The sequence below is a fragment of the Drosophila nasuta genome, chromosome 3 (assembly GCF_023558535.2).
Source record: "Drosophila nasuta strain 15112-1781.00 chromosome 3, ASM2355853v1, whole genome shotgun sequence".
In the NCBI taxonomy this organism is placed as follows: domain Eukaryota; kingdom Metazoa; phylum Arthropoda; class Insecta; order Diptera; family Drosophilidae; genus Drosophila; species Drosophila nasuta.
Genome location: NC_083457.1, coordinates 35,894,082 through 35,921,284, shown reverse-complemented (window position 1 = coordinate 35,921,284; position 27,203 = coordinate 35,894,082). Strand labels below are relative to the sequence as shown.

At 41.5% G+C, this 27,203-nt stretch overlaps 8 protein-coding genes across 9 annotated transcripts; 4 read left to right on the top strand and 4 right to left on the bottom strand.

Annotated features, from left to right (window-relative positions):
- Positions 1-63: 63 nt before the first annotated feature.
- Positions 64-11,875, bottom strand: LOC132792610 (protein maelstrom). Of its 2 annotated transcripts, none has more exons than XM_060802043.1 (4): positions 11,791-11,875; positions 2,866-2,989; positions 1,162-1,323; positions 64-276 (listed from the first exon to the last, which is right to left on the bottom strand). In XM_060802043.1, the coding sequence occupies exons 1-4, from the start codon at positions 11,823-11,825 to the stop codon at positions 157-159; spliced, it is 441 nt and encodes a 146-aa protein (XP_060658026.1). In that variant the 5' UTR covers positions 11,826-11,875; the 3' UTR covers positions 64-156. The 2 variants fall into 2 exon arrangements, with proteins under 2 accessions (XP_060658026.1, XP_060658025.1); XM_060802042.1 differs by lacking the exon at positions 11,791-11,875 and adding an exon at positions 7,381-8,735.
- LOC132792609 (xaa-Pro aminopeptidase 3) lies at positions 4,585-6,501 on the bottom strand. Its single transcript, XM_060802041.1, has one exon. It carries the CDS (start codon positions 6,414-6,416, stop codon positions 4,902-4,904), a length of 1,515 nt encoding a protein of 504 aa, XP_060658024.1. The 5' UTR covers positions 6,417-6,501; the 3' UTR covers positions 4,585-4,901.
- LOC132792612 (uncharacterized) lies at positions 9,874-11,178 on the bottom strand. The gene is made up of 2 exons (XM_060802044.1): positions 10,926-11,178; positions 9,874-10,872 (listed from the first exon to the last, which is right to left on the bottom strand). Exons 1-2 carry the CDS (start codon positions 11,111-11,113, stop codon positions 9,942-9,944), a joined length of 1,119 nt encoding a protein of 372 aa, XP_060658027.1. The 5' UTR covers positions 11,114-11,178; the 3' UTR covers positions 9,874-9,941.
- LOC132792622 (group XIIA secretory phospholipase A2) lies at positions 11,289-12,280 on the top strand. Its single transcript, XM_060802054.1, has 2 exons — positions 11,289-11,639; positions 11,704-12,280. The coding sequence occupies exons 1-2, from the start codon at positions 11,390-11,392 to the stop codon at positions 12,141-12,143; spliced, it is 690 nt and encodes a 229-aa protein (XP_060658037.1). The 5' UTR covers positions 11,289-11,389; the 3' UTR covers positions 12,144-12,280.
- A 154-nt stretch (positions 12,281-12,434) lies between these two features.
- LOC132792614 (E3 ubiquitin-protein ligase NRDP1) lies at positions 12,435-14,839 on the top strand. Its single transcript, XM_060802046.1, is given in 6 exon segments — positions 12,435-12,667; positions 12,745-12,887; positions 13,450-13,567; positions 13,569-13,895; positions 13,958-14,123; positions 14,190-14,839. Coding segments are annotated over 6 exon segments (948 nt in total). The 5' UTR covers positions 12,435-12,577; the 3' UTR covers positions 14,294-14,839.
- A 684-nt stretch (positions 14,840-15,523) lies between these two features.
- LOC132792621 (circumsporozoite protein) lies at positions 15,524-16,791 on the top strand. The gene is made up of 2 exons (XM_060802053.1): positions 15,524-15,924; positions 15,996-16,791. Exons 1-2 carry the CDS (start codon positions 15,807-15,809, stop codon positions 16,625-16,627), a joined length of 750 nt encoding a protein of 249 aa, XP_060658036.1. The 5' UTR covers positions 15,524-15,806; the 3' UTR covers positions 16,628-16,791.
- Positions 16,792-16,985: 194 nt separating this feature from the next.
- On the bottom strand, positions 16,986-24,050 carry LOC132792604 (U5 small nuclear ribonucleoprotein 200 kDa helicase). The gene is given in 8 exon segments (XM_060802033.1): positions 16,986-17,172; positions 17,174-17,323; positions 17,325-17,540; positions 17,600-17,882; positions 17,950-18,124; positions 18,183-22,926; positions 23,075-23,770; positions 23,882-24,050. Coding segments are annotated over 8 exon segments (6,429 nt in total). The 5' UTR covers positions 23,927-24,050; the 3' UTR covers positions 16,986-17,052.
- Positions 24,051-24,234: 184 nt separating this feature from the next.
- On the top strand, positions 24,235-27,106 carry LOC132792613 (SPRY domain-containing SOCS box protein 3). Its single transcript, XM_060802045.1, has 3 exons — positions 24,235-24,706; positions 25,330-25,891; positions 26,731-27,106. Exons 1-3 carry the CDS (start codon positions 24,380-24,382, stop codon positions 26,868-26,870), a joined length of 1,029 nt encoding a protein of 342 aa, XP_060658028.1. The 5' UTR covers positions 24,235-24,379; the 3' UTR covers positions 26,871-27,106.
- The last annotated feature ends 97 nt before the right edge of the window (positions 27,107-27,203 follow it).

Below are 27,203 nucleotides of genomic sequence, written 5' to 3'. Positions count from 1 at the left end.
TCAACATTAACACTACACTAAAAATAATTTAATTACACTAATCGAAGATCTAATCAAATATTCAACACACAATTCCAATTCCAATTAGCAGACTGCAGCGTTAGTGGCAGCCATTGGTCAGGTAGTCAAGGATGAGATCTCCTCCTCCTCCTCATGCTATACTTGTATATCGATGGGTTTGCCATCATTACTGTAATCCGACTCCAACAGGGTTTCCGACAGCTCTTTGCGTGCTTTTTGGACAACCCAAAACATTAGCGCAACGCCACAAATGACCTAATTGATAAGACGTATAGAAAAATATCATAATTTAGAAAAGTTCAAGTAATTGATGATAGTTTAGTAAAAATATTCAAAAAGGCACACAATTCAAGAATTAAAATATGTTGCCTACTTTTAGGCATAATTGGCAGGGCAAACATTAGGAAACGTAATATAATAACTAAGTTATAAAACAAAACAACATATTCAATAGTTTACCAATTAATAGACATATTTTTATCTGAAATAAGCTACACAAAAATACCTAACTATACCAAATTAATTGCGATAACCGAAAAAGCCTTTGCATTTAATGTTTTAATAGTAACATAAAAAAGAGTTGCATACTTTCAGGCAGCTGCTATAAACGCAAACGCTGAACTAATTTTATAGCAAGAACGAGACAGCAATAGTTATGTGCACCTTTAACCTAATGCAAATTTGTAAATTGCGGGAACGAATTTAACTGATGCAGAAAGTTTCCATGTTAATTTGTAAATAAATAGCTTCATCACAAACTGTCTTGAATTATATTCAAATTTTTATTGAAATTATTAGCCAATCCAAAGGTGACTCGTGTCATAAATCAGCCATTTCTCATAAGCTTAGAAAATATAATATATCATAGCAGTCAAAAACTAAACAGTGCACTTTTGTGCATTGAAGGAAAAGGACGGAAATATTGCAAAGTTAATGTAACACGCAAGGCAAAGCAGAAAGTCGTCAACTCAAACTCAAACCGGACACAGAAAATCAATAAAGAAAAGCAAATTGTTAGGCAAGCTGCACAGTAGTTATAGGGCAGACTTAACGGGTAATTTAAAAGGCAAACATCGCACATTCATACTTCTACTACTTATATGTACATGCTTATTATCAAGTTGGGCAAACGAAACTCACCTCGAACACGAAGCTAATGTAGCCCGTCAATTTGGTATCGTTGTCATTGAGCACCTCGTGCATGGAGCGCAGCGTGGAGCCCAGATAAACATTGATCGTCTGGGCAGGCAGCAGACCCAGAAATGTGGCCAGATGATAGTCCCGTGCTTTTATCGAGCTGATCTGTAAAGATGAAATATGTTAAGGTGTAAATTGAGGGCAGTTAAAAAAAGAATTTGTTATGAAATCAGGTGGAAACATGTCATAAGACTATCTCAAAAATACAAACATTTCTTTTCATGTCTAACTCACTAAAGACGACATTTTCTAATATTCCTCAATGTGCCACTGAATATAATCAAATATAATAGTGTCATCAAAAGAATGAATGAACGTGACTGTTAAAAGTAACTGCGAAATTCAGTCATCACTTTTGCATCTACATATGTATATATTTATAAAGCAGTAATTACAGTACATTTTGCATTTGTATCTGAAATTACTTTCCAAGCTCAAATACTTTTCGTTGGCCATCAAAACCAGTTTGCACAAATTTCAAGTTCAATATTTCATTAGTCTTTCAGCTGTGTTATTATGTTATTGTACCCTGCTGCAAAGAGTAGGGTATATAAGATACTTGAGAGAGCTGAGTAGCTTCAAGTATTTAAAAGCACTCCTAATAGCTTTGAGTTACTTCTAAGAAACTTGTAGAGCACCATTCGGAAGTTAAGAGTATTTTAAAGAACAATGATTTTAAGTTCCTTCTGTTAAAGTCTTTTAGCAATTTCAAACATTTCCATTTCAAATGTTCCCTAACGTTAACAGGGTATTTCTTCGCATTTCAAATCAATTCCCGAAGGTTTCCCCACAACAAGCGTAAACGTGACTAATTCCGAAACTGATTTGTCACTCTATACTTAACAGGGTCACAGTTTGTAATGTAACAATCTGATTAACTTAGTCGAACAAACTGATTAATTGACGTAATTTCAACGAGAAAACTTAAGGCAGGCAGTCAGAGGGGAGGTGAGTAAATGGAAACGTATTCCAAATGTGTAAATAAACGAATAAGTACACAAAACTTGCCTCACACCGACTGCAAACAGACAATTCCATGCCATACATGAATATATATATATATACAGTATATATAGTATACAGCAATATCAATTGTGAATGAGCAAATACGTCGGCATATGGACGGTCACAGATGTCTATAGATAGACATAAGACTGGGGTAGAGTCCCCGATTCCCCTGACTGATAGTCGCAAGTCGAAAGTAATCAACATTTTAGAAGGCTGTCTCGCAACACTTAAAAGCTTTAAAGGTTCAAGAAACTGAAGCGAGGCGCCAATGCAAGAGATAAAAATAACAGTCCATTTTGCTGATATTCAAAACAAAAACATATACTGAGATCAAATATCGAAATTCTTTGTTTAAAATCAACAATTATAACATATCGATTCTGGTTAGATTTTGATAATAAAATGAACATCATTAATAGTGCTTTTAATTTTATCTTTCATATTCATTATTCTATGAATTTTTGAATATTTTTTGTATATCAATTAGTTCCACAAGTATTTTTATTGTTTTGTTGATCAGAACAATAAACATATTTTAATGTTTTTTGGGCGTTTACTCAAATGTGATTTATCTCTATAGGTAATTTCCAATATTATGTGATATATATATATAAGAGAATTTAATTGCTTCAAACTTACTCCGAAAATTACGTTCTGCAGTCCAAATGGAATCGGCGTCAGCCTTGTGAAGAGCACCACTCGAAATGCCTTAGGTCCAGATATAACTCGCAGTATTGCGCGTCCAGTCTCATTTTTAATCAATCTAAAAATAGTATCAAACAAACAAACAACAAAAAAACAATTAAAAAATACAAAAATAAATCAAGAATTACATATAAAGAAAACCATGTTGCATATAGTAGAATGAGTGAAGAACTTTGGGATTTCCTCTCTTCACTATAAATGAACTGTTTTCGTTTAACTTGCTATTCCTATTCAATCTAAACATATTGGTTTAACCACATTTTCATCTCGATTCCACAGCTGTTTCAATCAGTTACTGAAGCAGCTTTCAACTTGGCCTTAAACCGGACATCCATTTCACTTGTTACTTTGAAGCCTGCTTCGCTTAAATGTCATATCCATAACGCCTAACAACTTGCATGCCACTTTCCAACCAGTTCACGGTTGCATGAAGTTTACTTTATTGAGAAACTATTAATAATTATAATTTAATATGATTTGTTATTCATACCATGCAACTATGTCAGTAAAGCATGAAGAAAGAAGAAAAACTATCGATAGTAACCAGACAAACTACGTTTATTAAATTACAATACAAATAAAAATAACAGTAGAAAGGCGACAATGAAAAATGAAAAGATAAAATAAAAAACGAATAGCAAGTTTTATGTATAAAGTAATTACTTAAATATGTTAAATAAATAAAAGCAATTTTATCGTTTACTATCGATTGCTTAGCGCCTTTTAAATGGACTTATCGTGTCAACGATATTTATCTACCTACATAATTATCTTGATGCACGAATGCGTTTCACGGTGTCTTCTTAGCCAGGCGCCTATAATTGAACCATTAATATGTTTATCAGAGTTAATCATGGTTCAATTAGAGTCAATCAAGCGTTGTGACAAGCAGTAAACCAGTTTATTGGTTGGCCTACACCCAAATTACCTAAATGTTGGGCATGTATCGTAATTTAGTGGAGTCGACAGTAATTTATGGTAATTTGTTAGTCATTTGTTTGATTTGCTGATAGTTTTTTGTTTTTTTCCCCCGCAATAAATCTCAATTGAGTGTCAAAAAAGTTATTGAACTCTGGGGAAACAAGAAACCATTAGCGATTTCATGTTTGGTTTCGTTACGTTTCTTTCTCATTTCCTCGAGTGTCGCAGATTGTCAACAAGTATTAATTGAGGTACTGCAATTGTTTCAACAATTGTTGAAATGCAGCGCAGTAAATAATATAGAGAGGTAGTTACTACTAGTAATGTTTTATTTATAGCGTCTTTTTTATTGCCTGATAAAGCACTTGAACCGTGAAAAAAAACGTTTCGCTTGAGCAAAAAAAATATAAATAAAAAATATTTGCTACTTGATAAGAGCAAAATAATTGAAAAGTCCTAATGATTGTTTTTTGTGAGCTTAAACAGAAAGTTTGTTTTATGATCTTGTTACGTTTTGAGTTGAAATTGTAAAACTGTTCTTAGAAGAATTCAATACAAACTGGGGAACTACCAACTTGCTAATCTCTTAATACTATACTTTAATGCATATTGATAACAGTTGAGTTAGACATTTCATTTTGAATGTGCCACTTTTTATTATATAGTTTTTTACAATATATCGTCAAGAAATTCTTGTATGAATGATTAATGCTTTTTACATACTTTTGCAGCTTTAACAAAAAATAATTTACTTTGTTTCTCTTTCATTTGGCTCAACTTATATCTATAACTACTTTGTAATTGAATGACTTTTTATTTTTACAAATAATTATATTTAACATAACACAACACAACACATCACTTTGATTTTCAAGGCTTTGCTGATCTGACGATGACACAAGAATTTCACGCATTATATTTCTGATATCGAACCTTATCACAAAATTCTCGTTATCATTAAGCTCGCTTCTTAGCACCTCTGAACTATCTGCTGACGAGGTCTACAAAAAAAAAGGGAAAAACAAAACAAAACGAGAACAAAATCGAAATCAGTTGGCAAATCGTTCCATTCGGAAACAACCCGTGCGAAGTTGTTCCACATCACGAGCCACCGAGCTGCAATCCTCGGTGAGGAGCTCCACTTGATGCTGCTCCGTGATGTGAATGCTGTCGGCAAGCACACAGTAAATGCCACGGAACTCGGGATAAGCCTGATGGCAAGTTTGCGGTATGCCAATGGACAACTGGAAGGCAAGGACATTGCCCGGTTTCAAAGGATAATCAAGGAGTTGTTCGCTACTCTCCTGCAGATCCAGCCCAACATGCTTGATCGATGAGGGAAAACAAGTGAAGCCAGCAGCTGCCTTCTGGAGTTCCTTGGACTTCTTAATTGTAGAAGGCAACACTCCAAGAAGCATCAACTGTTCGCCCAGCAGCGTCAAGTATACGACGTGTAGTTCACGTGGCGTATGCACAATTTTTTCTCTTTTGCCACATAAATAGAACAACTTATCACGTATGCCCAGCAGCATGTTGTAGATGACTTTCTGGGGTGGCGTAAAGCGGCCACTGATTGGCCACGTTCTGGCCAAGCTGCCGCTATAGCCGGCATATTGACACGCTGCATTCATCAGCCACAATTGTCCCGATCCCTTGTAGCATTTGGGCTCAAAGGGCAGCGGCTGATAGGCAAATTGCAACTGACATTTGTAGGCAAACAAAGCACGCATCTGCTCCATCGACTGCCGTGGCGAGTGCTCCGCAATGAGTTGCTGCATGGATTGGGCCGCAATTCTATGACTACGTCTTAAGACTTCCATTTCTTGAGGTGTCTTGAAACTTCGTGCATACTCCAGCAACTGACGTGGGCAATCGATGGGCAGACGCAGCTGCTCAGCCAGCTCCTGGATATATTTGCTTAGAGCAGTTTTCTCCAAGCTAAACCACAGCTTGACACTCGAATGATTGCACCGCCGGCAGAGCAACTGCTTCAGTTGAGGCAGCGTCAGCAGCTGATCGACTTGGTAACGCTGGCAGGCAATCTCAGCCAACTTGTCATCCAGCTGCTGCTCACGACGCGGCTCACACAGCACAGTGTGCAGCACCATTTTACGATTGCGCAACACGACTAGCAGCATACCCGGCACCAGGCAATCGCAGAGATGCAGAAACTCGCTGCGCTGTCGAAAGTGAAAACCCGGCATGAGCTCGGCTCCAGCTAGGATTAGCACATGAGTGTGCCCACACTTCCTGTCCTTTTCCCTGCTCAGAAACTCCATGACAGAGGAGCGATGCTTGCTAATCTCCGACGGCACCAGCGCCTCTATCACATCGGGATCTCCCTTGAGATACTCGCTTAGCGAACATTGCAAGCCCGCATCTTTTGGTTGTCGTTGTCTCAACTCTGGTATGGACAATGCTTGGCATTCCTTTATAAAATCTGATCTGGGCAACGTCGATGGGGCTGCTTGCAGCACTCTGGAACTAATCTCCACACAGATTGGAGTAGGAATAGAACTCTGCGACGGTTTAAAACTCTTCAATTTGGTTATTACGCGTAACATAATGGCATCGAATAAAAATAATGTTTAATAAAATCTGTAAAACTATTACAACATTTCTCTAAATGACAATTGTATAAAATGACACTTCAAAATCTGATTCATCTTTTCTAAAATGAGAAGCTTAAAAGCTGGGATGTTAAAACAGAACGGTGTTTTAATCAGCAAGTTTCCCTTTTTAGCAAAAAGCTCGTATAATTATCTTAAACGAACGCTACAAAAAATTTAATAATTGCACAATTAGAACAAAATTTAAAACATTCAACTTAAAACAGAAACGGATCCAACTAGTTTGACCTACTGATTAATCTAACAATTAACTTGTTGCGTGCGTAAATTTCGTGATTTCATCATTAATACCACTTAAATATTTAGCAAATGTTTTAATTGTAGAACCGCTAGTGGGGATACAATAATATTAATAAAACGAAATAAGAAAAGCTTTATTTAATCTTTTGCAATCTTCATCTAAGTGCTTTAATGGTTCAAGTAATCTTAACAATCTTTGTCAATATGCTTTCACTATTGCGACAATAAACTATATTATTGTAACTACTAGGGGAATTCTTATTTTCGATGTAATCTTGAGTGTATAATTAGAAGACAGATAATAACTGGGTGTATAAGTTGAAGGAATTTTACAGTTCTTCGAAAAGTTGATGAATCATTTATTCACTATTTATCCAATGTAGCACAATTGTTTAAATTTATAAATATGGTTATTATCATCAGGAAATTGTAATCTGGATTATAGACTGTTGTTGTGTAGTTAATAAAATTCTCACTTGTGAATAAGTAAGTAAAAATGTTAGGAAAATTATTCGTTTTAGTGTAAAATTTCTTCTTTATGAATGAATCGTTATTAACTAATCGTTTCATGCATTTGTTGTCAATAAGTGGAACAAACAGTTAGTACAACCACTGCCATTATCATCATAAGATGTAATCTAGATTATGGATAACTTACTTGTGCACGGATATCCGATGCCGGAAGGCACAAATTGTGGCGTGTGCGATCGCAATGCCCGAGTTGGCGCCCAATATCACAATAAGCCAACCTCGCCAGCAGCCGAACAGGTAACCAGCAGTTATCAGCAGCACAAGATAGCCAACAACAATGGGGAAGCTGACGAGCGTAAAGAGTGCCATGAAGATGACAAAGATGAGCCAGGGATTTTGGGTCTCGATCCAGAAGAGCAGCTCCTTGGCATAGTTGCGAGTGAGATAGCCGACAACTAGAACGAGACCCAGCAGGCAAATGGGCAATAAATAGCTGAGATACCAATTGCGCATGATAAACGCATGAATACGCACACAACACGAGTTGCGACGCAAATGATACGCGGATAAGGAGGAAGAGGAAGCGGAATTGTGCGAGTTGGAGCGATTTGTGCTGCGGCGCACACTATTGGGATTATTGCTAATGAGAAATGCATCACATTCGCTGCTCTCCTCATTCGTGTTGGTCACACTGGTCGGTGTCGGCGGCAACGACAGCTTGGAACCATCATTCGCTTCCAGTGGAAGGTGCGTTGTTGTCATTAAGCTGCTTGTGCCGCTGTAGCTGTTGCTCTTGATCAGCTGTGGCGAAGCCAAGGGCGAACAAGAGGTGGAGGAGTTGCCGCTGCTGCTGTTCTCATTGTTCAGCTGGGGTGTTTTATATTTGTACATGTTGGTGTTGTTGTCATATCGAAAGCTGCTATTGTTGTTGCTGTAGTCAACGCTGGGCGTCATCGCTGCTGTTGCTGCTACTGTTACTGTTGTTGTTGTGGAGGCGTTCATTTTGAGCGCATAAATATTTGACGCCGTTTTAATGTTATGTATTTTGCCCTTCTCCCCTTCAACTTTGCCTTCTTTCGCGTCTGGCGCTGCTTCTGCTTCTTCTTATTGGCAATTCGTTTTCTCTTTCACTTTGGCTGCATTGCTTTGTTTTTGGTGTTGTCATTTAAAAATTTCACTCGTTTTTTACACTGTGTGAATTTTGGATGTGTTTAAAAATAAATAGATAACAACGCCTTTCTCATTAATAAATAGGCTGCCAACGGGAAGCTGCTGTTTGACACACTTTTTCATTTAGGAAAACGGCGCACTAATTTAATTCTATGCCGCCGTTCGTTCGTTTAATTTAATTAACTTTTGAATTCACATATATTCTATCACTTTTGTAATTTGTTGCTGTATTCGAAGGCTTCCCTTTAATAATTTGTAGACGCGCATTTACATATTGTTTTCAATATTTACGAAAATTTTGTTGTTAAAAGTACATAAAGCGCCGTCGCGTCGTCGACACGCTCCGCTCTCGACGAAAAACGAAATCAAACTAAAAGCTGCAGTGTGACCGCAAGCTATGAATGCCAAAATGCGTACCCATGATACAATAACACAAGGTAGTCTCGTCGGAAAAGCTGTCCACTATCTATCACATGCATAAGTGCGAGTGAAACGACTGCGCCTAGTGAGTGCGAAAGAATCGACAGTAGAGCTTTGTGATTAACCCTTCAATGGCGCATAGGGTTTAATTGTTCCACTATATAAAAAAGAGTTGAAATGTTTTTATAATTTAATTATTTACAGTTTAGAAGTTGACAGTAATCGTTGTTTTTATTTTTGATTACTAATTTTTTTGTTCAGGTTCTTAATTCTATCATAAAGTTCATATATATATATAATATAATTGCAATCTGACATTTTTGTCTTGCACAAGGGTTAACATTTAGGGAAAAATCGTCCGCGCACAACCTTTCGCTTCAACAAGCACGAGCGCACTGACGATAGTGGACAGAAACCGAACGAAAAAAAGCACACGACGAGACTACCTTGTACATGATACAATTATACAAGGTAGTGCCGTCGTACGCTTTTTCGTTCGGCTACAGAGTGTTATCGCTCAGTGCGCTCGTGCTTGTTGAAGCGAAAGGTTGTATGCGGACGATTTTTCCCTAAATATTAACCCTTGTGCAAGACAAAAATGTCAGATTGCAATTATATTATATATAAATATGAACTTTATGATAGAATTAAGAACCTGAACTAAATAATTGGTAATCAAAAACAAAAACAACGATTACTATCCAATTCCAAACTATTAAAAATTAAATTATAAAAAACATTTCAACTGTTTTTAATATAGTGGAACAATTAAACCCTATGCGCCATTGAAGGGTTAATCACAAAGCTCTACTGTCGATTCTTTCGCACTCACTAGGCGCAGTCGTTTCACTCGCACTTATGTACGGTGTCGATTACGGACAGCTTTTTGACGACGGGACTACCTTGTATAATTGTATCATGACCTTGTATTATTGTATCATGTGCGTACCCAACAAATGCGAAAAAACAGCTTTGGTAGCTAAGCTGCACTACGACGACTTTTGCATGCTCTTTAAAATGAACAATGTACCTAATAAATATTTTAAACTTTATTTATTTTGTTAGTAACAGATAACAAGTTTTATTAAAACATGGAAAATGAAAAGATTTTTGTCTAAGTAAATACTTAATTAAAGAATTTTGAACAACTAATTGCTATTATTTTAGTCCAATTCTTGATCGGTAGGCAGCTTTTTTAGAGCTTCGGGAAACAGTGCTTATACTGGACGCATCCTGCAGGAGCACCAGACGCACAAAGGCCAAGTTCAGCAGAAAGGCCTGGCTGAGAAGTTCCCGCTGGTACCGCTCCACTTTGGAGTACATAGCGCGTAAGTTCGCGGGAAACTGCACTTGACTGCATAGATACAATTTCTCGTCGTGCTCCGGTTGCTCCTCCATATTGTAATGGGTGCGCATCATGTTCAGAATGGTATCCTCCGAGGACACACGCTCAGTGCCCACCAAATGATTAAACAGACGTGCTGTGAGAAAACGTCGCAAATAAAAGAGATTTGATTTCGCATCATTTGGATTTGCGCGTGCCATCAACGCATAGCTCATCATGGCGGTAACTTGAGCCTTTTGAATGTTTACATTCTGCTGATCAATGCTACCCGGATTGCTGCTGGCCTGAGCCATTTGTGGATTCTCTAATATATAGCAGTCTGCTTCAGGGATTTGATGTGTCACATAGATGCAACGGCGCGCTAGCTCCGATAAATGCAGTTTCTTGTCATTGATCTCGTGATGTTGCCAGTGACTGAGCACACAGGGCGAATACTTGCTCTCTGGCAACTCTAGACGTGCCCAACTAACACTGGTCACACCGATGCGAACGCCGACACTCGATGTGATTTGCTGCCGTTGATGCTCATCCATTGTGGGTGTTATGAATGGTGCTGTGCGTGATGGTTTCGCGGATTTACTGGCACGACTTGCGTGCGGCTCCAGCAGCAGGCTCTGGAAAAACTTTGTGGCCACCTTCAAGCCAAAGCCCTCCACATAGAATATGTCGTTAAGTTGCGACATTGGTCCATTGCGGGCCTTCCAGTTTTGCAATTTGTTGACGCGCGATTTTGTTATATCATAACTAAAAGAAAAGCTTGTTTATATTAAAGTTTATTTAGTAAAACTTTACATTACCTTAGCAGCTGCTCAACGCTGTGTTTGTTAATGGCATCCAAGATTTTGGTGCGTTGCTCTTCTGTGAAAGGTGGCAGTTCAACAGGTTCCTCTGTATTTTTCACAATTTCCGTGGGTTGATTACTTAACTGGCGCACACAATTGCTTGTTAAAGCACGCAGCACACTTTTTACATTCAGTGAAAGCATCTTTTATTCAATTTAGCTTTCAAAAATGCATTCCAATTACGCAAATACTCTCGGTTTGTTATTGCCGGCAGCACAGTGGGACCGTATATGAAAAGCGCCGAAATATACAGATAAACAGTGATATGTCAAGCAACAGCTGTGCTGCAATAACAGCAACCAGCTGATTGGCTAAAACAGCTGATTGCAGCATCAAAATAACCGAACTCCGGACGACGCATCAACTAATTAACCATTCATAAATACTATAAGCGCACACAGACCAGACGTTATTATAAAATGCAGTTCTCGTGGATGAAACTGGCAATTTATTTGCTCACATTTCTCACATACGCATACTCGGGCTACGGATCAAGTACAATTGTCCATCTACGCGATGCAATCATTGCGGCCGAGGCAATTTTCGGTGACGTCTTCAAGAATTTCATTACAATTGTGCGCAAATTTCGTACCGTACACGAAGTCTTCGATGCGGCTGTTGAGGAAACTTGTGTGTTTCAATGCCCCATACCCGATGGCGGTGGCACGGGTAACTTTGGACGCAAATGTCTCTTTTGCATTATGTAAATATGACGTGTATCTTGTTTTTCTAGCACCACGGGCCGTACAGAATAAGTTCTATGTGCCCACCGCTGACGGTTGCGGTTCTTTGGGCTTGAGAATCAGCACAGAATACTTACCTGCCGCGGAAATGGAGACTTGCTGCAATGATCATGACATTTGTTATGATACCTGTAATAGCGATAAGGAGTTGTGTGATCTGGATTTCAAACGTTGCCTTTACAAATACTGTGACAGCTATGAAAAGTCCATTGCCAGCGATTTGATGACCAAAGGATGCAAAGCAGCGGCCAAAATGCTTTTCACAGGCACCCTGACACTCGGCTGTAAAGCGTATTTAGACTCGCAGCAGCGTTCCTGCTACTGTGCGCCTAGCAAACCATCGAATTATAATGGAGGAAACAGATATTCCAATAGTAAAGAGAAGCAGCAACGCCAGAAATACGGCTGGAAGGATCGTAATGAAATTTAGCACAGCCTCAAACAATCGTATTATGCGTTATATGTTGTAGTTTGTAGATGTTTCGTGTTAGTATTTTCATGCACTTTTGGTTGCCTCCCACTTGACGAATTTGATTAAATACCAAATACATATTTTACATTTCAAAACTCGAAGGATTTTATTTAAAATGTACTTGGCACAAAACGTCAGTTACTTTTTTTTTTAGAACCAAGATATCGTTGCGACTGAGCTAAATGTCTATCGAACCATCGATAAATTGTTTGGCTTACATTTATCAACACTAATCGCGTATGTTTAGTGTAATTGTTGAGCACTAACACAAAACTTCACAAGCGCAGCAGCAGCAGCAAAAAAAAAATAGTAAAGGTTTTGCAATTTTTTTTCGAAAAACTCAATAAATGTTGATGTAGCACATCGAGCACGCAGTGAAATAGCGCTTGCAAATGGGCTACGATGTGAATCGCTTTCAGGGCGAAGTGGACGAGGAGCTCACATGTCCCATATGTTCAGGAGTGCTGGAAGACCCGCTTCAGGTTTGCACAACAACTCCAAGAACAACAAACATTGTCGTTTGCTTCCAATTACAACATCTTCCAATACTCTCCTCTAGGCGGTCATGTGTGAGCATGCCTTCTGTCGTGGCTGCATCAATGAGTGGCTATCACGTCAGCCCACCTGTCCAGTGGATCGCAATGCATTGACCACATCCAATTTGAGAGCAGTGCCGCGCATATTGCGCAACTTGTTGTCCAGGTAAGTCACCATCGCCCACACGGCAAGTGCAAGTAGTCATTGTTTATATTACTGAGATATCTGCTAACTAAATTAGTGGAATATATAGTATAGAAGAGCAATAACTAGTGCAACTACACTAGACAGATCTTGAAATTTGTTTATGTGATATTAGGTTTCCCAAAATTCGTATCCATAGCATTCCAATTACGCTTGCTATTCGATTTACTTCGGTTAGAAATGTGACATTTTTAATTTCAAGAACAAACATAAATTGCTTGTAAGACTAAAAAGTAGTTTTCCAAGTTTTAGTAGCTCAATCAAGTTTATGAGATTTTTGTGTTTACTACGATGGACAGTTACAACAGGCAAACGAATATGTTTATGTTTCACCAATTCGCAGCAATCGAATTTGCGTCGAATTTATTGTTCTATTTATTTGTTTTCGAGGGAGAAATGGTTCATTGTTATATTATAAAACAAACATAAAATTATTCTTAATGCAAATCCGATTTCGTTTAGTTGGAATGACCTTTTTTCGCAACGGTTATCGCATATAATAATAAAATATACTTTAATGCAGGTTGTCAATTACCTGCGACAATGCGCCATATGGCTGCACTGCGGTGCTCAAACTGGATGCCTACAACTCACATTTGGAAGAATGTGTGCACAATCCGAAGCGTCCGTTTCCCTGTGAAAAAAGGCTGTGGCTTCGATATACCGAAGGACGAGCTCAAAGATCACAATTGTGTGCGCGAGCTGCGCACATTGATTGTGAAGCAAACGGAGCAAATGGGTCAGCTGAAAACGGAGCTAACGGATCAACAATTAACCATAAATGAATTGAAGCGCGAACTGCAGCTCTTTAAGGATTTTATGCGAGCAATGCGCGTCTCTAATCCGGCCATGCGTGCCATTGCTGATCAAATGGAACGGGACGAGGTGATACGCTGGAGTAGCGCCCTGGCCAGAGCGCGTGTTACACGCTGGGGCGGTATGATCTCGACTCCCGACGATGCACTACAGGTGAGTTGCTTTTAAGACCTGCAAACCCTTAAGATCCTACAACTTCGTACCATTTCCCTTAGCTAATGATAAAGCGAGCGCTGTCGGAATCCGGTTGCCCTCCCCACATACTAGATAGCCTTATGGAGAACTGCCACGAACGACGCTGGCCCCGTGGCTTGAGTTCGCTGGAAACGCGACAGAATAACCGACGCATCTATGACAATTATATTTGCCGGCGCATACCAGGTGAGTGATCAATATGAAAACCCCAAACACTTGGTGTTTGACCAATCAAAGGCTTTGTCGTTGTAGGCAAACAGGCGGTGCTAGTGCTCAGCTGCGACAACGTCCACATGACTGAGGATGTTATGGTCGAGCCGGGACTGGTTATGATCTTTGCGCATGGCATCGAATAGCTATTCTGTGTATGGAATAACCAAGAACAGCAGCTACAATTCAACTACATAATTAGCAATTAAATAACTATATAGATTGTACTATATCAAAAACAGTGCTCAGTTTTTGTTGTTTCCTTTTGACCTAATGCATAAGTCTTAACCACAATTGTCATATTTGCATCAGCATCATCGTTAGCATTAAGACAAAACTCGAAAAAGAACATCTCGAAATCTCCAGGGGAAAAACAAACCATTCAAGCGCCTCATAACAACTATCAAGTTGTAGCAAACTCATTATCTAAATTAAATTATATATTGTTTCGTATATATACAATAATGCATTCATATTCCATTTATACATTACACATAAAGATAGCAAAACATATTTTTTTAATTAAGAGATCTCAACAAACAGAATAACAAACAAATTTTGTTAATGTTCACTTTGAATTCTTTGGCGATACATAGAACTTTGTGTGTCTATTAATTAATTAATTATTTGTGTCTTTTTATTTAAGAAATTTACAACATTTACTTAATTATGGATTAAACTAAATGATTTTTAAGAGAGTATAAATGAGGAGCATTTTTATTCACTTCTAAAGGGAAGGACGATCTAAATTCATTTGTTATATTAAATAAATTATTTCACATATAGAGCCTTAACATACTTTTATTTACATTACTCATGCGGAAGTTATTCAGCTAAAAAATGAGTAAAAAAATATTATGAAAATTTAAGAGACCGCTAATTATATTTTTTCTTGTTCAACATTTGTAATTAAGTAATATCATTAAAAAAGTTGATCGTCGTTAGCTGCAGAGTATTTTACTAAACAATTGTCAGCGAGCATTTCTCAGCAACAGCTGCGCAATCGCTTTAAAAAGTTCACTGGGTTGTGCCTAATCTCCTCATCGCCCCCACCACCAAACACACACACACACCTGAAGACAGAACAAACACTGTCAGGCAAACACATCACACACACACACCCATGCCCATGCACAAATGCACGCCCAAAGCCAAGAGTTCTGGGCATCATCTGTTCCCGAAAAGGAAATTCAACAACAACGAAATGAAACTAGTTCCTGCATGAGCTTTGTGAGAAAACGACAAGAAACCGGTTACAAACATTTTGTGGACTTGTTTTTTTCCGCGATAATTATACAAAACAAATAACAAAAGAAAACAAAAAAATTGTTTAAAATTTGATTTTGTTTCTCTGCTTGTTTTGTTACATATGCCAAAAAATTTATTATCATACAGCCAAATCCGAAAATTTAAATATTTATAAGCTCAATTAGCAGCTTAGCAGCCGCAGCTAGTAAAGCCATCAGCAAAAGGGGTCGCCCCCTGGCGTTTGAAAAGTGAGAGTTTAGATTTTGTGTGAGTGTGTGTGTGCTTTGGAATAAACCGCAAGCAGCCCGCACAGCTTCCAACAGTCGTTACTGGCGCTGCCTAGCTGACGGACGTGTTTGTGCTCGTGTCTTCGATTAACGATCGAACGATCGAAAAACAATCAATAACGAAATGAATTTCTCAATTTGTATGCTAATCTTGGCCACCGTTTGCCTATCGGCGACGTTGACGTTAGCAGCGCCACAGCAGCTGTCGCAGCGCAATGAGAAGCAGGTTCAGGTTCAATTGCGTAAGTGCCATCAAATATTGTATATTAATATTTAGCGATTCCTATCGATCACTCAATTAATCTACACACAGCTTCCGAGGGTGTCACCATCGAAGAGGTTATTCTCGAGTCTAATCTCCACATCAAGCCCAAAACCAATCTGAATGTGAGACGCGTGCGTTCCGCGCTGGAAGAATCTCTCAATGGCATTTATGCCACTCACAAGCGTGTGAAACGTCAATTTTTCGGAAACCAACCCTTTGGGTTTAATGGTGGCATAAATGCAGGTACAAATGCCGGTGCTGGTGGCGCCAACTCGGGCGTTGATGTGGGGGTCGGTCCTAATGGCGGTAATGCCAATGCCAATGTCCAGCTGAATCCCTTTAATCAGCCGGGCCCGAATGGTTACAATCAGGAGCAGACTGCCTCAAATGGTGCGGCCAGCGGTCAATTTAACAATGGGTTCGGTCAAGGCTCCTCAGCGGCCATTGGACAGGCTCAAGGTTTCCTCTCCCAAGGTGGGGGTAACACTTTTGGTGCCCAGTCCGCAAGCACATCGACGCAATCGCAATTTGGTAACAACAACGCTGCTAGCGCCGGTCTAAGTCAAGTCTACCATCTGCCCAATGGCCAGACCATCAATTTTGCCTCCAGTAACAATTTTGCCAACAATGGACTTAATAATGCCGGCAGCCACGGTTCATCTGTGTCTGTGAGCGGTTAAAGAGTTTAATCTTGTAATCATATTCAAAAAGTCAACAATTAAAATGCGCTTTACTCTATTTAACTGCAAATATTTATGAAAGCACTAGAAATCGTTATCAAAAATTTAAACTTGTCGCTAATCGCCATTTTGTACTCTTCAAATATATCGATAACTATCTTAAATTCGTTTTGATTTCATTGGTTTTCTAAAGTCATCGATTTCGCGCTTAATCGTAATCGCCTCGGTCTTCAATTAACGATTTAATGCTGGCTGTCTATGAAAGCCCTAAAAAAAATTTAAATTGTGCCCGACTTTAATAATTCTTCGCCTTTTTTCTGTAAAAATCCAGTTAATAATTAATAAACTCAGTTTGTTCTCTTTTTTTTTATAAAAATTATGGTTTTGGTTTATTGTTTTGTGGTAAAGAGTTATCGCTAGAGAACTTATTCGGACTCGCTTTCACTCTCCGACTGGAAATCTCCCACCTCAATGGAGAACTTGTACTCCTGATCGCAACCCAAATATGAATCGCTCATGTAGTACAATGTATAATCATGTTTACCCCGGACTGGGAGCTACAAAGTCCAACTTAACCTTGGCCTTTTGCTGCAGAGTCAACCGTTTAATGGAAAGCAGGGAATTAGTCTTCGGATCCCCGATGACCACCCACCAGCCCTCTTCACGTTTCTGCGGGAAGAAGGGCGCAATCACGGGGACCAGTAACCTCATCCTCACGCTCCAGTTGTACGACCACATTGACTGTTGAGCCGGAATTGATGCGATCCTTATCGACTACCTCGTAGTTGAGTTCAATGTTGGGATAACGGTTGCAGAAACGTGCCACGTCAGCCATTTGGGCATCGGACAGCTGCAGCAGACGCGTGCGATCTTCATCCTCTAGCTCCATAATATCGAAAACGGTTTCGATTTTCTGCAAATGTTTAACGATTAATTCGAATTCAATCAGAGAATGTATTTTAAGATGTTTACCTTATCAGTGCAGCGTTTAGTGATCTCCGCACTAAAGTGAGGCAGCTGCCGCAGATACGAGTCCTTGCTCCACATGGCCTGCGTGACCATCTGAGCCAGTTCCATGGCAGCCACAGCAGGTGATAGCCAACCATTCGAGCTGAGCACATCCACACAAGCCTGGATGAGGCGTATGGCCTTGCTGAGGATTTGTTCGGTGTCGCCTTGCAGCTCTGGACCCAGTTGCAACCTGGACAGATGTGCTTGGAGCAACAGGTTGGTCTTGATGTGAGGATCATTGAATCTATCGAGGGATTTACATACGAAATAGTTAGGAATTTGCAAAGAAAACACTATTAAATTATATATACTTGGGTGCAGTTTCATTGGGTCCCGTGAGTTTGTTCGGCAAACGTTGGGACAGCGTGCGCAGCACCTGCTCCTCATGATGCCTGACCACCACATCCTCGTACTCGGCAGCTGACGAAATAATCTCCAGCAGACCACGCACCTTGGTCTTGCTATTCAGCGACAAACTGAAGAGCTCTAAAGAGAAATGAAAACGTTTATGTACTGAATTTAATAACAACCATATACAACATACCAATCGTTGTGTAGTTGATGTAGTAGTAGGCGGCAATCATGCCCAGATTGAGCGGCAATGTGTCCATGTCGTCCTCCACACTAATACATTTCGACTGCTCCAAATCGCTAAGCGTATTCTCCACCAATTCTGACAAATGATCAGACAGATGACGATGCGTAACGCCCTGCAGATTATAATAGTTGGGATTCTGTGTCAAGCGTCGATAAAGGAACGTCCAGGTCAGGTAATCCACAGCATCCTGTTTGTTCTCAATGGTTTTGGTGACCACCTCGGCATTGAAATGATCGTGCATACGATGATCCAAATGGCTTTCGATGGGCAAAGGTTCGTTAATAAACTTCTTGAAGAAATCCTTCTTGGAACTCTGGCACATGAGCACACACTTGGCATCCGCATCCTCGTTGGGTCGATTGGCGCGTCCGATCATCTGTAGCACATCCGTAATGGGATAATCCTCATACGAATGATTCTTGCCATTGTAGAACTGTGTGTCCATCACGATAGTCAAATGTGCCGAGATGCTCATGCCCCAGCACAAATCACGCGACACAACAGCCAGCTGCACAGCGCCCGAATCAAAGAGTTGTTCCACCAGACGATGATCCGAGGCAGACAAGCCTTCATGCAGATAAGCCACACCCTGAGCCAACGTCTCCTTGAGCGTCTTGTCCGACATGCGTTCAAGGAAGGGTTGTATGTCTTCCTCCTCAGCGTGGAAGAAGCGATTCGGCTGCAGATCCGACGCGGCATACGTTAGTATATCGATGGCTGTTAGCCTGGCTTGTTTGCGCGACGAGACAAACACTATGACAGGCTTGTGAGCGCTGTACTTGAGAATGGCATTGTACACGGGCTTCGACATCGTGGCAATGCGTGTGGCATTATGGGTGACATTGAATCCTTGGATGTGCAGCTCCAGCGGAATGGGACGCACACTCGGATGGAAATTAAACGTGCAATTTGGATTGCATCCCAGCCATTGAGCCACATCGCGAGCATCAGTAAGAGAAGCGGACAATGCCACAATGCGAATTTGTTTCTCAATCTGCGAGCTAATGTAACGCATGCGAGAGCAGACGATCTCCATGACGGGTCCCTCCTCGCCGCCGACCAGCTGCAGTTCGTCCACAATAAACAGCTGCACTTGTTGCACATTCTTGCGCTGCTTCCAGCGACGCGATAACACATCCCACTTGTCCGCTGTGGTAATGACCAGTTGTCCCTTGGCAATAAGCTTTAAATCGGTTCCAGTTTCGCCCGTCAACTTGACTACCTTGATGTCCAGTGCACCAAACTTGGCATGCCAATCGGCAAACACCAAATCGGCGAGTGCTTCCTGGGAGACCAAATAAACGCAACGTCCGTCGGTGCTTTGACTGAACAGACGCATGATGGCAAACTCGGCAATTGTCATTTTGCCGGAGCCCGTTGGCGCGCCCACAAACACATTGTCATCGCTGTTATAGACGGCATTAAAGACTTGCGTCTGAATGGGATTGAATTGCGGAAAGCGTTGATTGTAGAAAGCTTCAAATTTGGGTTGACGCAAAGCGCTTATGGGCAGCGGTTGCAGATCCAACAGCTCGGTGGGCGGCATGTTCTTCTCGGGTAGTATTAGATGCCGGAAAGAAACGGGCAACTGAGTCTCGGCGCCAATCCAGCGATCGGAGACAATGCGCAGAAAATATTGCGGTGGCAACGGTTCAAAAACGGGCACAAAGAACTTCAGCTGATGCTCGTCCTGTGCGTACTTCTGTTTGAGCAAGAAGAACTCATGATGCAGTATAAGTTCCGAGTCCACATCCTCGATAAGCACCCAGAAGCCCTCCGACTGGCCGTGCACTTTCTCATCCCACTGGAAATCCGGTGTAATTGTCAACTCTACACGCAGCGTGGCTCTTGTAATCGGTTGAATGTGCGTGGACAGCTCCAGCTTAGGGAACTGGTGCACATACTTGTGTATGGTCTTGCCCAGCTTGGGCACGCGTATCAATTCGCCCAACTCGTGAGGTTCCAGATCATAGAGACGTGCCCATGGGAAGTGCTTTTTCTCCAGCTTCTTGGCAATTTCGTCGGGCATCTTTTTGAACTGACGCAACGGCGTCATCGATTGCCACATGCGTCGATCAATCATCTTGCAGAGCGTTAGCGTTTTATCTGCCAATTGCGCCCAGCCGCGGGTCAGCACAATCTCAAAGATGGCACGCATCAGACGCGCTGCGGATTGTGTGATAAATACCATGTCGGACATCAGTGCAAAGCCCTCCAGCTTTAGTTGCGAGATGTAGGCCTGCAGCAGCACATTCACCTTGGCGCTGTGCTCCTCGATGGACTCCTTAATGGGTATGGGTACGCGTTCCATCAGCTTCTGCAGCTCCAGTTTTTCCTCCTCACGCACCGAAATGTGACGGAATTCCGAAGACAGCGAGAACACGCGGAAAAGTTCAATCTCGCTGAGAGTTTGCTTCAACAGCTGATTATAAGTCAACATGGTTTCGTGCGTGAGATAATAATGCGAAGCAATGCGTCCCAAATCCGTCACCTGGAAGTGACCCGTCTTGCGCTCGTATTTCACTAATCCACTGCGCTCCAAGCAACAGGCTGCCGTATGCAATAAATCCGCGCGATGCTGCTCCAGCATTGGATCTGCTTTGATGGCATCGTGAGAGACGCCATACAACGTAGGATTGCGCAACATGCGTATGTACAGATAGGTGTAACCCAGCCAGTTGACAGCATCCTGTAGATGCTGCACAGTGCCCAGCACAATCTCTGCATTCAACATGTCCGGCAGTTTAGAGATGAACTGCGATTCAATGGGCAGCTGTTGATTTAATAGCGATAAGTAAAACTGTAGTTCGCTGTGATTCGTGATCAAGATGCCCTCGCCCTTGGTGTCGTATTGGGGACGACCAGCGCGACCCAACATCTGGAGCACATCGAGCGCACTCAACTCCACCCAGCGACCCTTTTCCGGATTGTACACTTGTGTGCCCTTGATGATGACCGTATGCGCGGGCAGATTGACACCCCAGGCCAAGGTGGCCGTCGACACCAATACTTGGATGTGACGATCCGCAAACAGATCCTCGACGAGTGTACGATCCACACGCGTCATGCCAGCATGATGTATAGCAAAACCATAGGGCAACAATTCCTTTAACTCCGTATTTTTCACTTGCTCTGCTTCCGTGCGCAACACTTCCATGCTCGCTGAACCTTCGCGTAAAAAGCTGCCCAACGTATCCTGTTCCAGGCACATGTCACGCACAGCTCTTGCGGTTTTGCCCGTCTCCTTACGCGAGTGCACAAAAACAAGCACTTGATTGCGTCCAGCATGCTCCATGGTTTTCTCGTACACAATTTCATTCATGACCTGGAATCGCTTCAGCGCCTTTTTCTCGGTCACACCAATATATTGCTGTTCTAGCGCAACGGGACGATAACTGTTGTCAAAGTAGAAGAGTCCCTTATCCGGCTTAACACGCAAAAACGTGGCCACATCTTGGTAGTTCGGCAGTGTGGCTGACAAGCCAACCAAACGCACATCCTCCTGTGTGGTCTCAATGTTGCGAATGGTACGTGCGACGAGTGCTTCCAGCACTGGACCACGCTCGTCGTGAAGCAAATGGATCTCATCAATGATGACCAAACGTACCAGACTCACAAATGTGCGTTCACCGCCCTTGCGCGTGATGATATCCCACTTCTCTGGAGTGCAGACAATCACTTGAGTGGCTGCGATTTGTTCGCGCGTCAACTGATGATCTCCCGTCAACTCAGACACAGTCAGATTGTAGCAGGCCAAGCGTCGGCCAAAGTTGCCAACCATTTCCTGTACCAGCGATTTCATGGGGGCGACGTAAATGATCTTAAAGTCCTGCGCATTAATGGTACCATCCTCGTTGATGTGCTTGCCAATCTCACGCATCATGGTGAGCAAGGCCACATTGGTTTTACCCGCTCCCGTTGGCGCACACAACAGCATGTTCTCATCGCTGTCCAAGGCCGCTTTGTAGAGTCGACTCTGTATGCGATTCAGCGTCTTAAAACCCTCGAACACTGGCTGCACATACTTGGGGAGCTTGTCAATGGGCTGGAGCTCTTCGTCGGCATCGAATGGCACCTGCTTCAGCGCAGGCACATGTACCTCCTCGTAGCCTTTGCGCTGCTTGCGATAACTGCCATCGGGCAGCTGACAACGCTTGTTGGCCATAAAATGCGAGCCTTGCGTGAATGCCAACTCATCCAGCTCGAGCAATTGACGCACTCCGGCCACCTGCCCTGCAGCAGCAGCGCCGCCATCGTCTGCGTCGCCTTTGCCACGCTTATTTGCGCGTGCATCTGCCTCTTCTTGCTCATCGGCTTTGCCCGTATCCAGTTGTCGCAAGATCTTGGCCAACGCTGTGTTTCCACGCATCTTTTCCCTGATGCGCTGTCGCTCGCTGTCTGTTTGTGCAGAGGCTAGCATGGTACAGTAGAGAATCATCTGACGGTTGAGCTTTAGTTGTTTGATGAAATCGAAGCAGTCATAGCCAAGCAGCAGCACCAATTGATTCTCGCAATCGCGCTCATCGGCAGCATCCTTCAAAATTTTGAGCACATCGGCTGCCTTGCTCTGCGAAACCATGGCATCTTTGTAGTACTTGCTGAGACAACGCTGCAGCCAGTAGGCATCAATGTCCAATGGGTGCAGTGAGCGATCCTTTTTCACATTGCTGGCGGCCTCTTCGCTGGCAAGCTGGAAATAAGAAAGTAATTTAAATAAGTGTCTTGATCACATGCCTTTATAGCTATAATTGGCTCGAGTCTCCACTAAGCACTGCAACAAATACAGGCTAATAGTTTTGTATTTCAAAGTCAGATAAAGAGACAAATTGCTAACTCACATTCTCAGCATGCAACGTGTGATCTATGCGTGCTTCTTCGCCCTCATCCTGTGCATCGTCGTCGCGAATCTCGCCATACATATCGTTGTCACTCTCCTCTTCGGACTCCTCGAACTGCACATTGATGCCGTAGGTTTCGTCAATTTGCTCCTCATTGTTGGTGGCCGCTGTAAGCGCATTTACCGCATCGCTGCCAAAGTCTGTAATCTTCTTGCCCAGATTGACAAGCAGTGCAAAGCGTTCATCCGTCACTTCGCCCAGTAAACTGTCCACATCCCGTTTACGCTCACGATCCTTAAGCCGCTCGTTCTTCAACACAGCCAATATTTCATCGGCGGCACCACAAAGAATATCACGCGGCTGATCGCCGAGCGCCTCTTGGATGAAACTTAAGAGTACTTCGTAGGTCTGTCGTGTCTCCTGCGTCTTGGGCCGATACACGATACCCACCATTTCGTCTATGCCTTCCGAGAGCAGAGTTGCACCCTTCATGCGCTCAAAATCGTACTGTGCTTCATCACGTTTCTGACGCTTCACCTTGCGCTCCTCCGTTTTCTCCGGCTTTGTGCGTTGGTACCGATCGCCCATACGGGTGCCATCCAGTTTGCCCACTAGCGAGCATACTTCTCCGGTGGCTTCATCGCGACGTGGTCTTTCAATTAGACGTACATCAGCTTGCAGCACAAGATTCGAGTTCTACGAAAATGATCGAAAAAAAACATAAGTGAAAAGTTTTTTCGGCAAACGTTTGCAACGCATGTGGCGGCATTTTTTTCCTTTTTTTGCGCACACTTTTCCGGCACTTACCGCTTTGTACTCGTACTGCAATTGACGTGCTGCGGCATCAGCCATGTTGAATAAATGTTTTCCTAGTGTTTTTACTGCACAATTCACTTATTATTTATGTTTTTATCGCGTAAATATTTTGCACCGCCGCTGTTTTGTGCAGCGTGACCACAAGTTGAAAATATACTAAGTGCATTGCAAGAAATATTAAAATGGTCACACTCTACAGGGCGCGGACAACAACAGATGCTGTCGATAGATATATCGATATCGTATGTAGTGCGTGTATTTTGTTGTAGTATATTTATTTGGTATACTTTGGTAAACAGTCTGCGGCCACATCTGCTGTTGCTCATTGTATAGCCAAAAGTAAACAAAACAAAATAAACGGTGCTCTTGCTCTCTCGTGTAATTTTTGTAATAAATTGAGCAGCAAATCAATAAGTGAATCAGTAGCTCTGCGACCTCAAGAGCGTGTAAAACAAAATCAGGCCAAGCCAAAACGACACACATATCAAAATGCTGCCACTGTCAAGTACAAATCAGGATCTGCGATGCCCCGGTTTCTGTGATTGCCGCTTCCCAAGCTCCATCGATGTGGCTAATCACAAAGGTAACATACCCGACCTTGTCACCTGTACTTGCGGCGAGGAGACGGGCAACGGTTTGCAGTGGCAGTGGCACAAAGAAGATGACTCCGATGCCCATGTTGTTGGCAGAGACATCATCTTCCATCCAACCTACAGTCAGGGCACGGCGATTGCACGCGGCGAACAACCGTTGCAGCACGACAAAGTGCATTTTTGGGAAATGCGTGTAATTACAGCTCTGGCGGGCACCGATGTGGTAAGTGCATCTGCTGCTTCAGAAGGGTATTAAAATAGTCGGAAGATAAGACAGCTAATAGAATAGATAAGACTGGTGCTAAGACAAAAGTCGAGTGTGCTCGACTATGAGATCATCGCTAAGATACAATAATGTGTTCAATAATTTGACACTTATTTTATATTCCCTAAGAAGTGACTACATTGTCTTAGTTAATCAGTTACATATGCTTATTTGTTCATTTTACAGTTAATAATATTACAACGAATTTTCAATTTTCCAAACTGCAATGAGTAGATTATATCTTCAGGTTGTTTATTATGTTAATATGACCTTCGACTTCGAATTAATGCAAAAAAATATTATGAGTAATTCTGATTGCGAGCATATTTATTGATCAAGAATATGTGTTACTAAGCCTATTAAATTGCTTTTCAAATAATTCCTTTTGACACGTAATATCTGCCTACTTTAAGATTGCCGGGTACAGCAAATAGGGCTGACTATCAGTCTGGCAGTTGAGATGAGGAAATCGCAGCACGAACTTTACGACTGAGTGTAACTGATAAGCGCGCTCTGTCATCTAAATCCATTCATTTACAAAGTCAATGTAAACGTATTTACAATAATCTGTTTTTTTCCAGATGTTTGGCATCGGCACTGACAGCGTCAATCTAGAGCAATTTAAATTCCACTTTGTTTCGGCGCTGGGAACAAATGCCCAATCCTGGGGCTATTCTTATAATGGGAAGATCCAACACTGTGGCGATCAGTTGCCCTATGGCCAAAAATTCTCACAGGGCTGCCTGGTGGGCATTTATTTGGATCGTACACGTGGTCATCTCGAGTTCTATTTAAATCGTCGCTCGCTGGGCGTAGCCTACACGAATATACCCACCGATCCGCATGTCAAGATATATCCGATGGTCTGTTCCACAGCTGCCAAGTCCGTGATACGCTTGATCAACTCCACATCGCAGTCGGTCACGTTGCAGTTGAGAGCATTTCAAGCGCTAGTCAAGCAACCCGAGAAACTCGAAGAACTTCGCTGCATGCCGGGCTTAAAGAGCATCATGCAGTCGTATTGGTTTCTGGCGCCTCCAGTCCGATATTCCAGGTGTTCGAGAGATCAAGAACTGGACTTGGGCGATGAGGCGGTCTTGTCAAGTTCAAAATTACGCTTAAACAGAAAACAAAAGTACAGAGGTGAGTTCATGGGAAGGCTATACACGATTTCTGAACAAAGTATTTCCTGTGCCATAAATAAACTGATGAGAAGTGCGCCCACATGAAGCTTGTTGTAACTGCAATTCCCTTTGTCAATGAATTTAATAAAATTAATGCATTTTCTTTTTTTTTTTTTGTTGCGCATAAGAACAAACCATGAAATGACGTTAATATGAATAAAATCTAAAAATAAATGTAACCTCTATAGTTACATGAACTTTTTAGCGGTTCTATTAAGTACAACTTAAGTAATAATAAACATTTTAATTTGCGTTAGTTTTACTCAATAAAGTCAAGCACAAATATTAATAATACAAATAAAAAATAAAAACAAATGTAAACCGTATAGAATCCGTTAAGAAATTCAGCAATAACTTAAGGAATTCATTGAATTTTTTGTACTTTACTTTTTTCGCACTCGATTAAAGAGCAGTCCACTACAATATCTTTCAGAGATTAGATGAATATCTCTGAATTATATTACATCCAATATTTGAGCAGCAAATAAACGATTTAGTTACACTATCTTATCATCAGCTATCCTGTTAAATAAAGGCCTAAGATAAACGCAGAGTACTTATGTATTTTAGTAACACCTTTGCTCTTTTGCTAAAAATAAATTGAAAATCAATTGCTAGATAATCGTTTAATCGCTTGGAATTGTTATTCAATTTACAAAGTTCCAGAGCTTTCGCACCACTGACAAATGAAATCGCAGCAAGATCTCGCGACAACCTTGTTTGCCGTTCTCGTCGCCCTAGACAATTGACAGTTAATTAAACATATTTCATATTGTTATATATATTTGTATTTTACAGACAGCGATGATGTCAACATCGATGAGGATCTATATGCGAATGCCCATAAAATAGCGTTGAGACGACCTGACAGCGGTGACGAAGAATATGCTGCCTCCATCCATGAGTTCTGTGATGAATACTTTCATTATTTATTGTAGTCTCTAGCGAACCTCTTGCATTTATTAGCAATTAAGAAAGCTTCAGCTGGGTGTGCCCACCCAGAAATGCGCTGTTACTTTAAGATGTATGTAAGGAAACTATCTGTTTATAAGTACTATAAATTGTTAAGCTATATTGTTCTTATCGAAAGTAACTCGCGTTAAAGTTTTTTGTTCGATCGAAACATTTATCAGAAAACTATTCTTGTCATTTATATTTTAAGGGTATTCAAAATATTCGTATGAAACTTTCCGGCTCTAGTTCTTTTGAACAATCAGATATAGGGATGTATCATACATAGAGCTAAATTAATAATACTACATCATCAATAA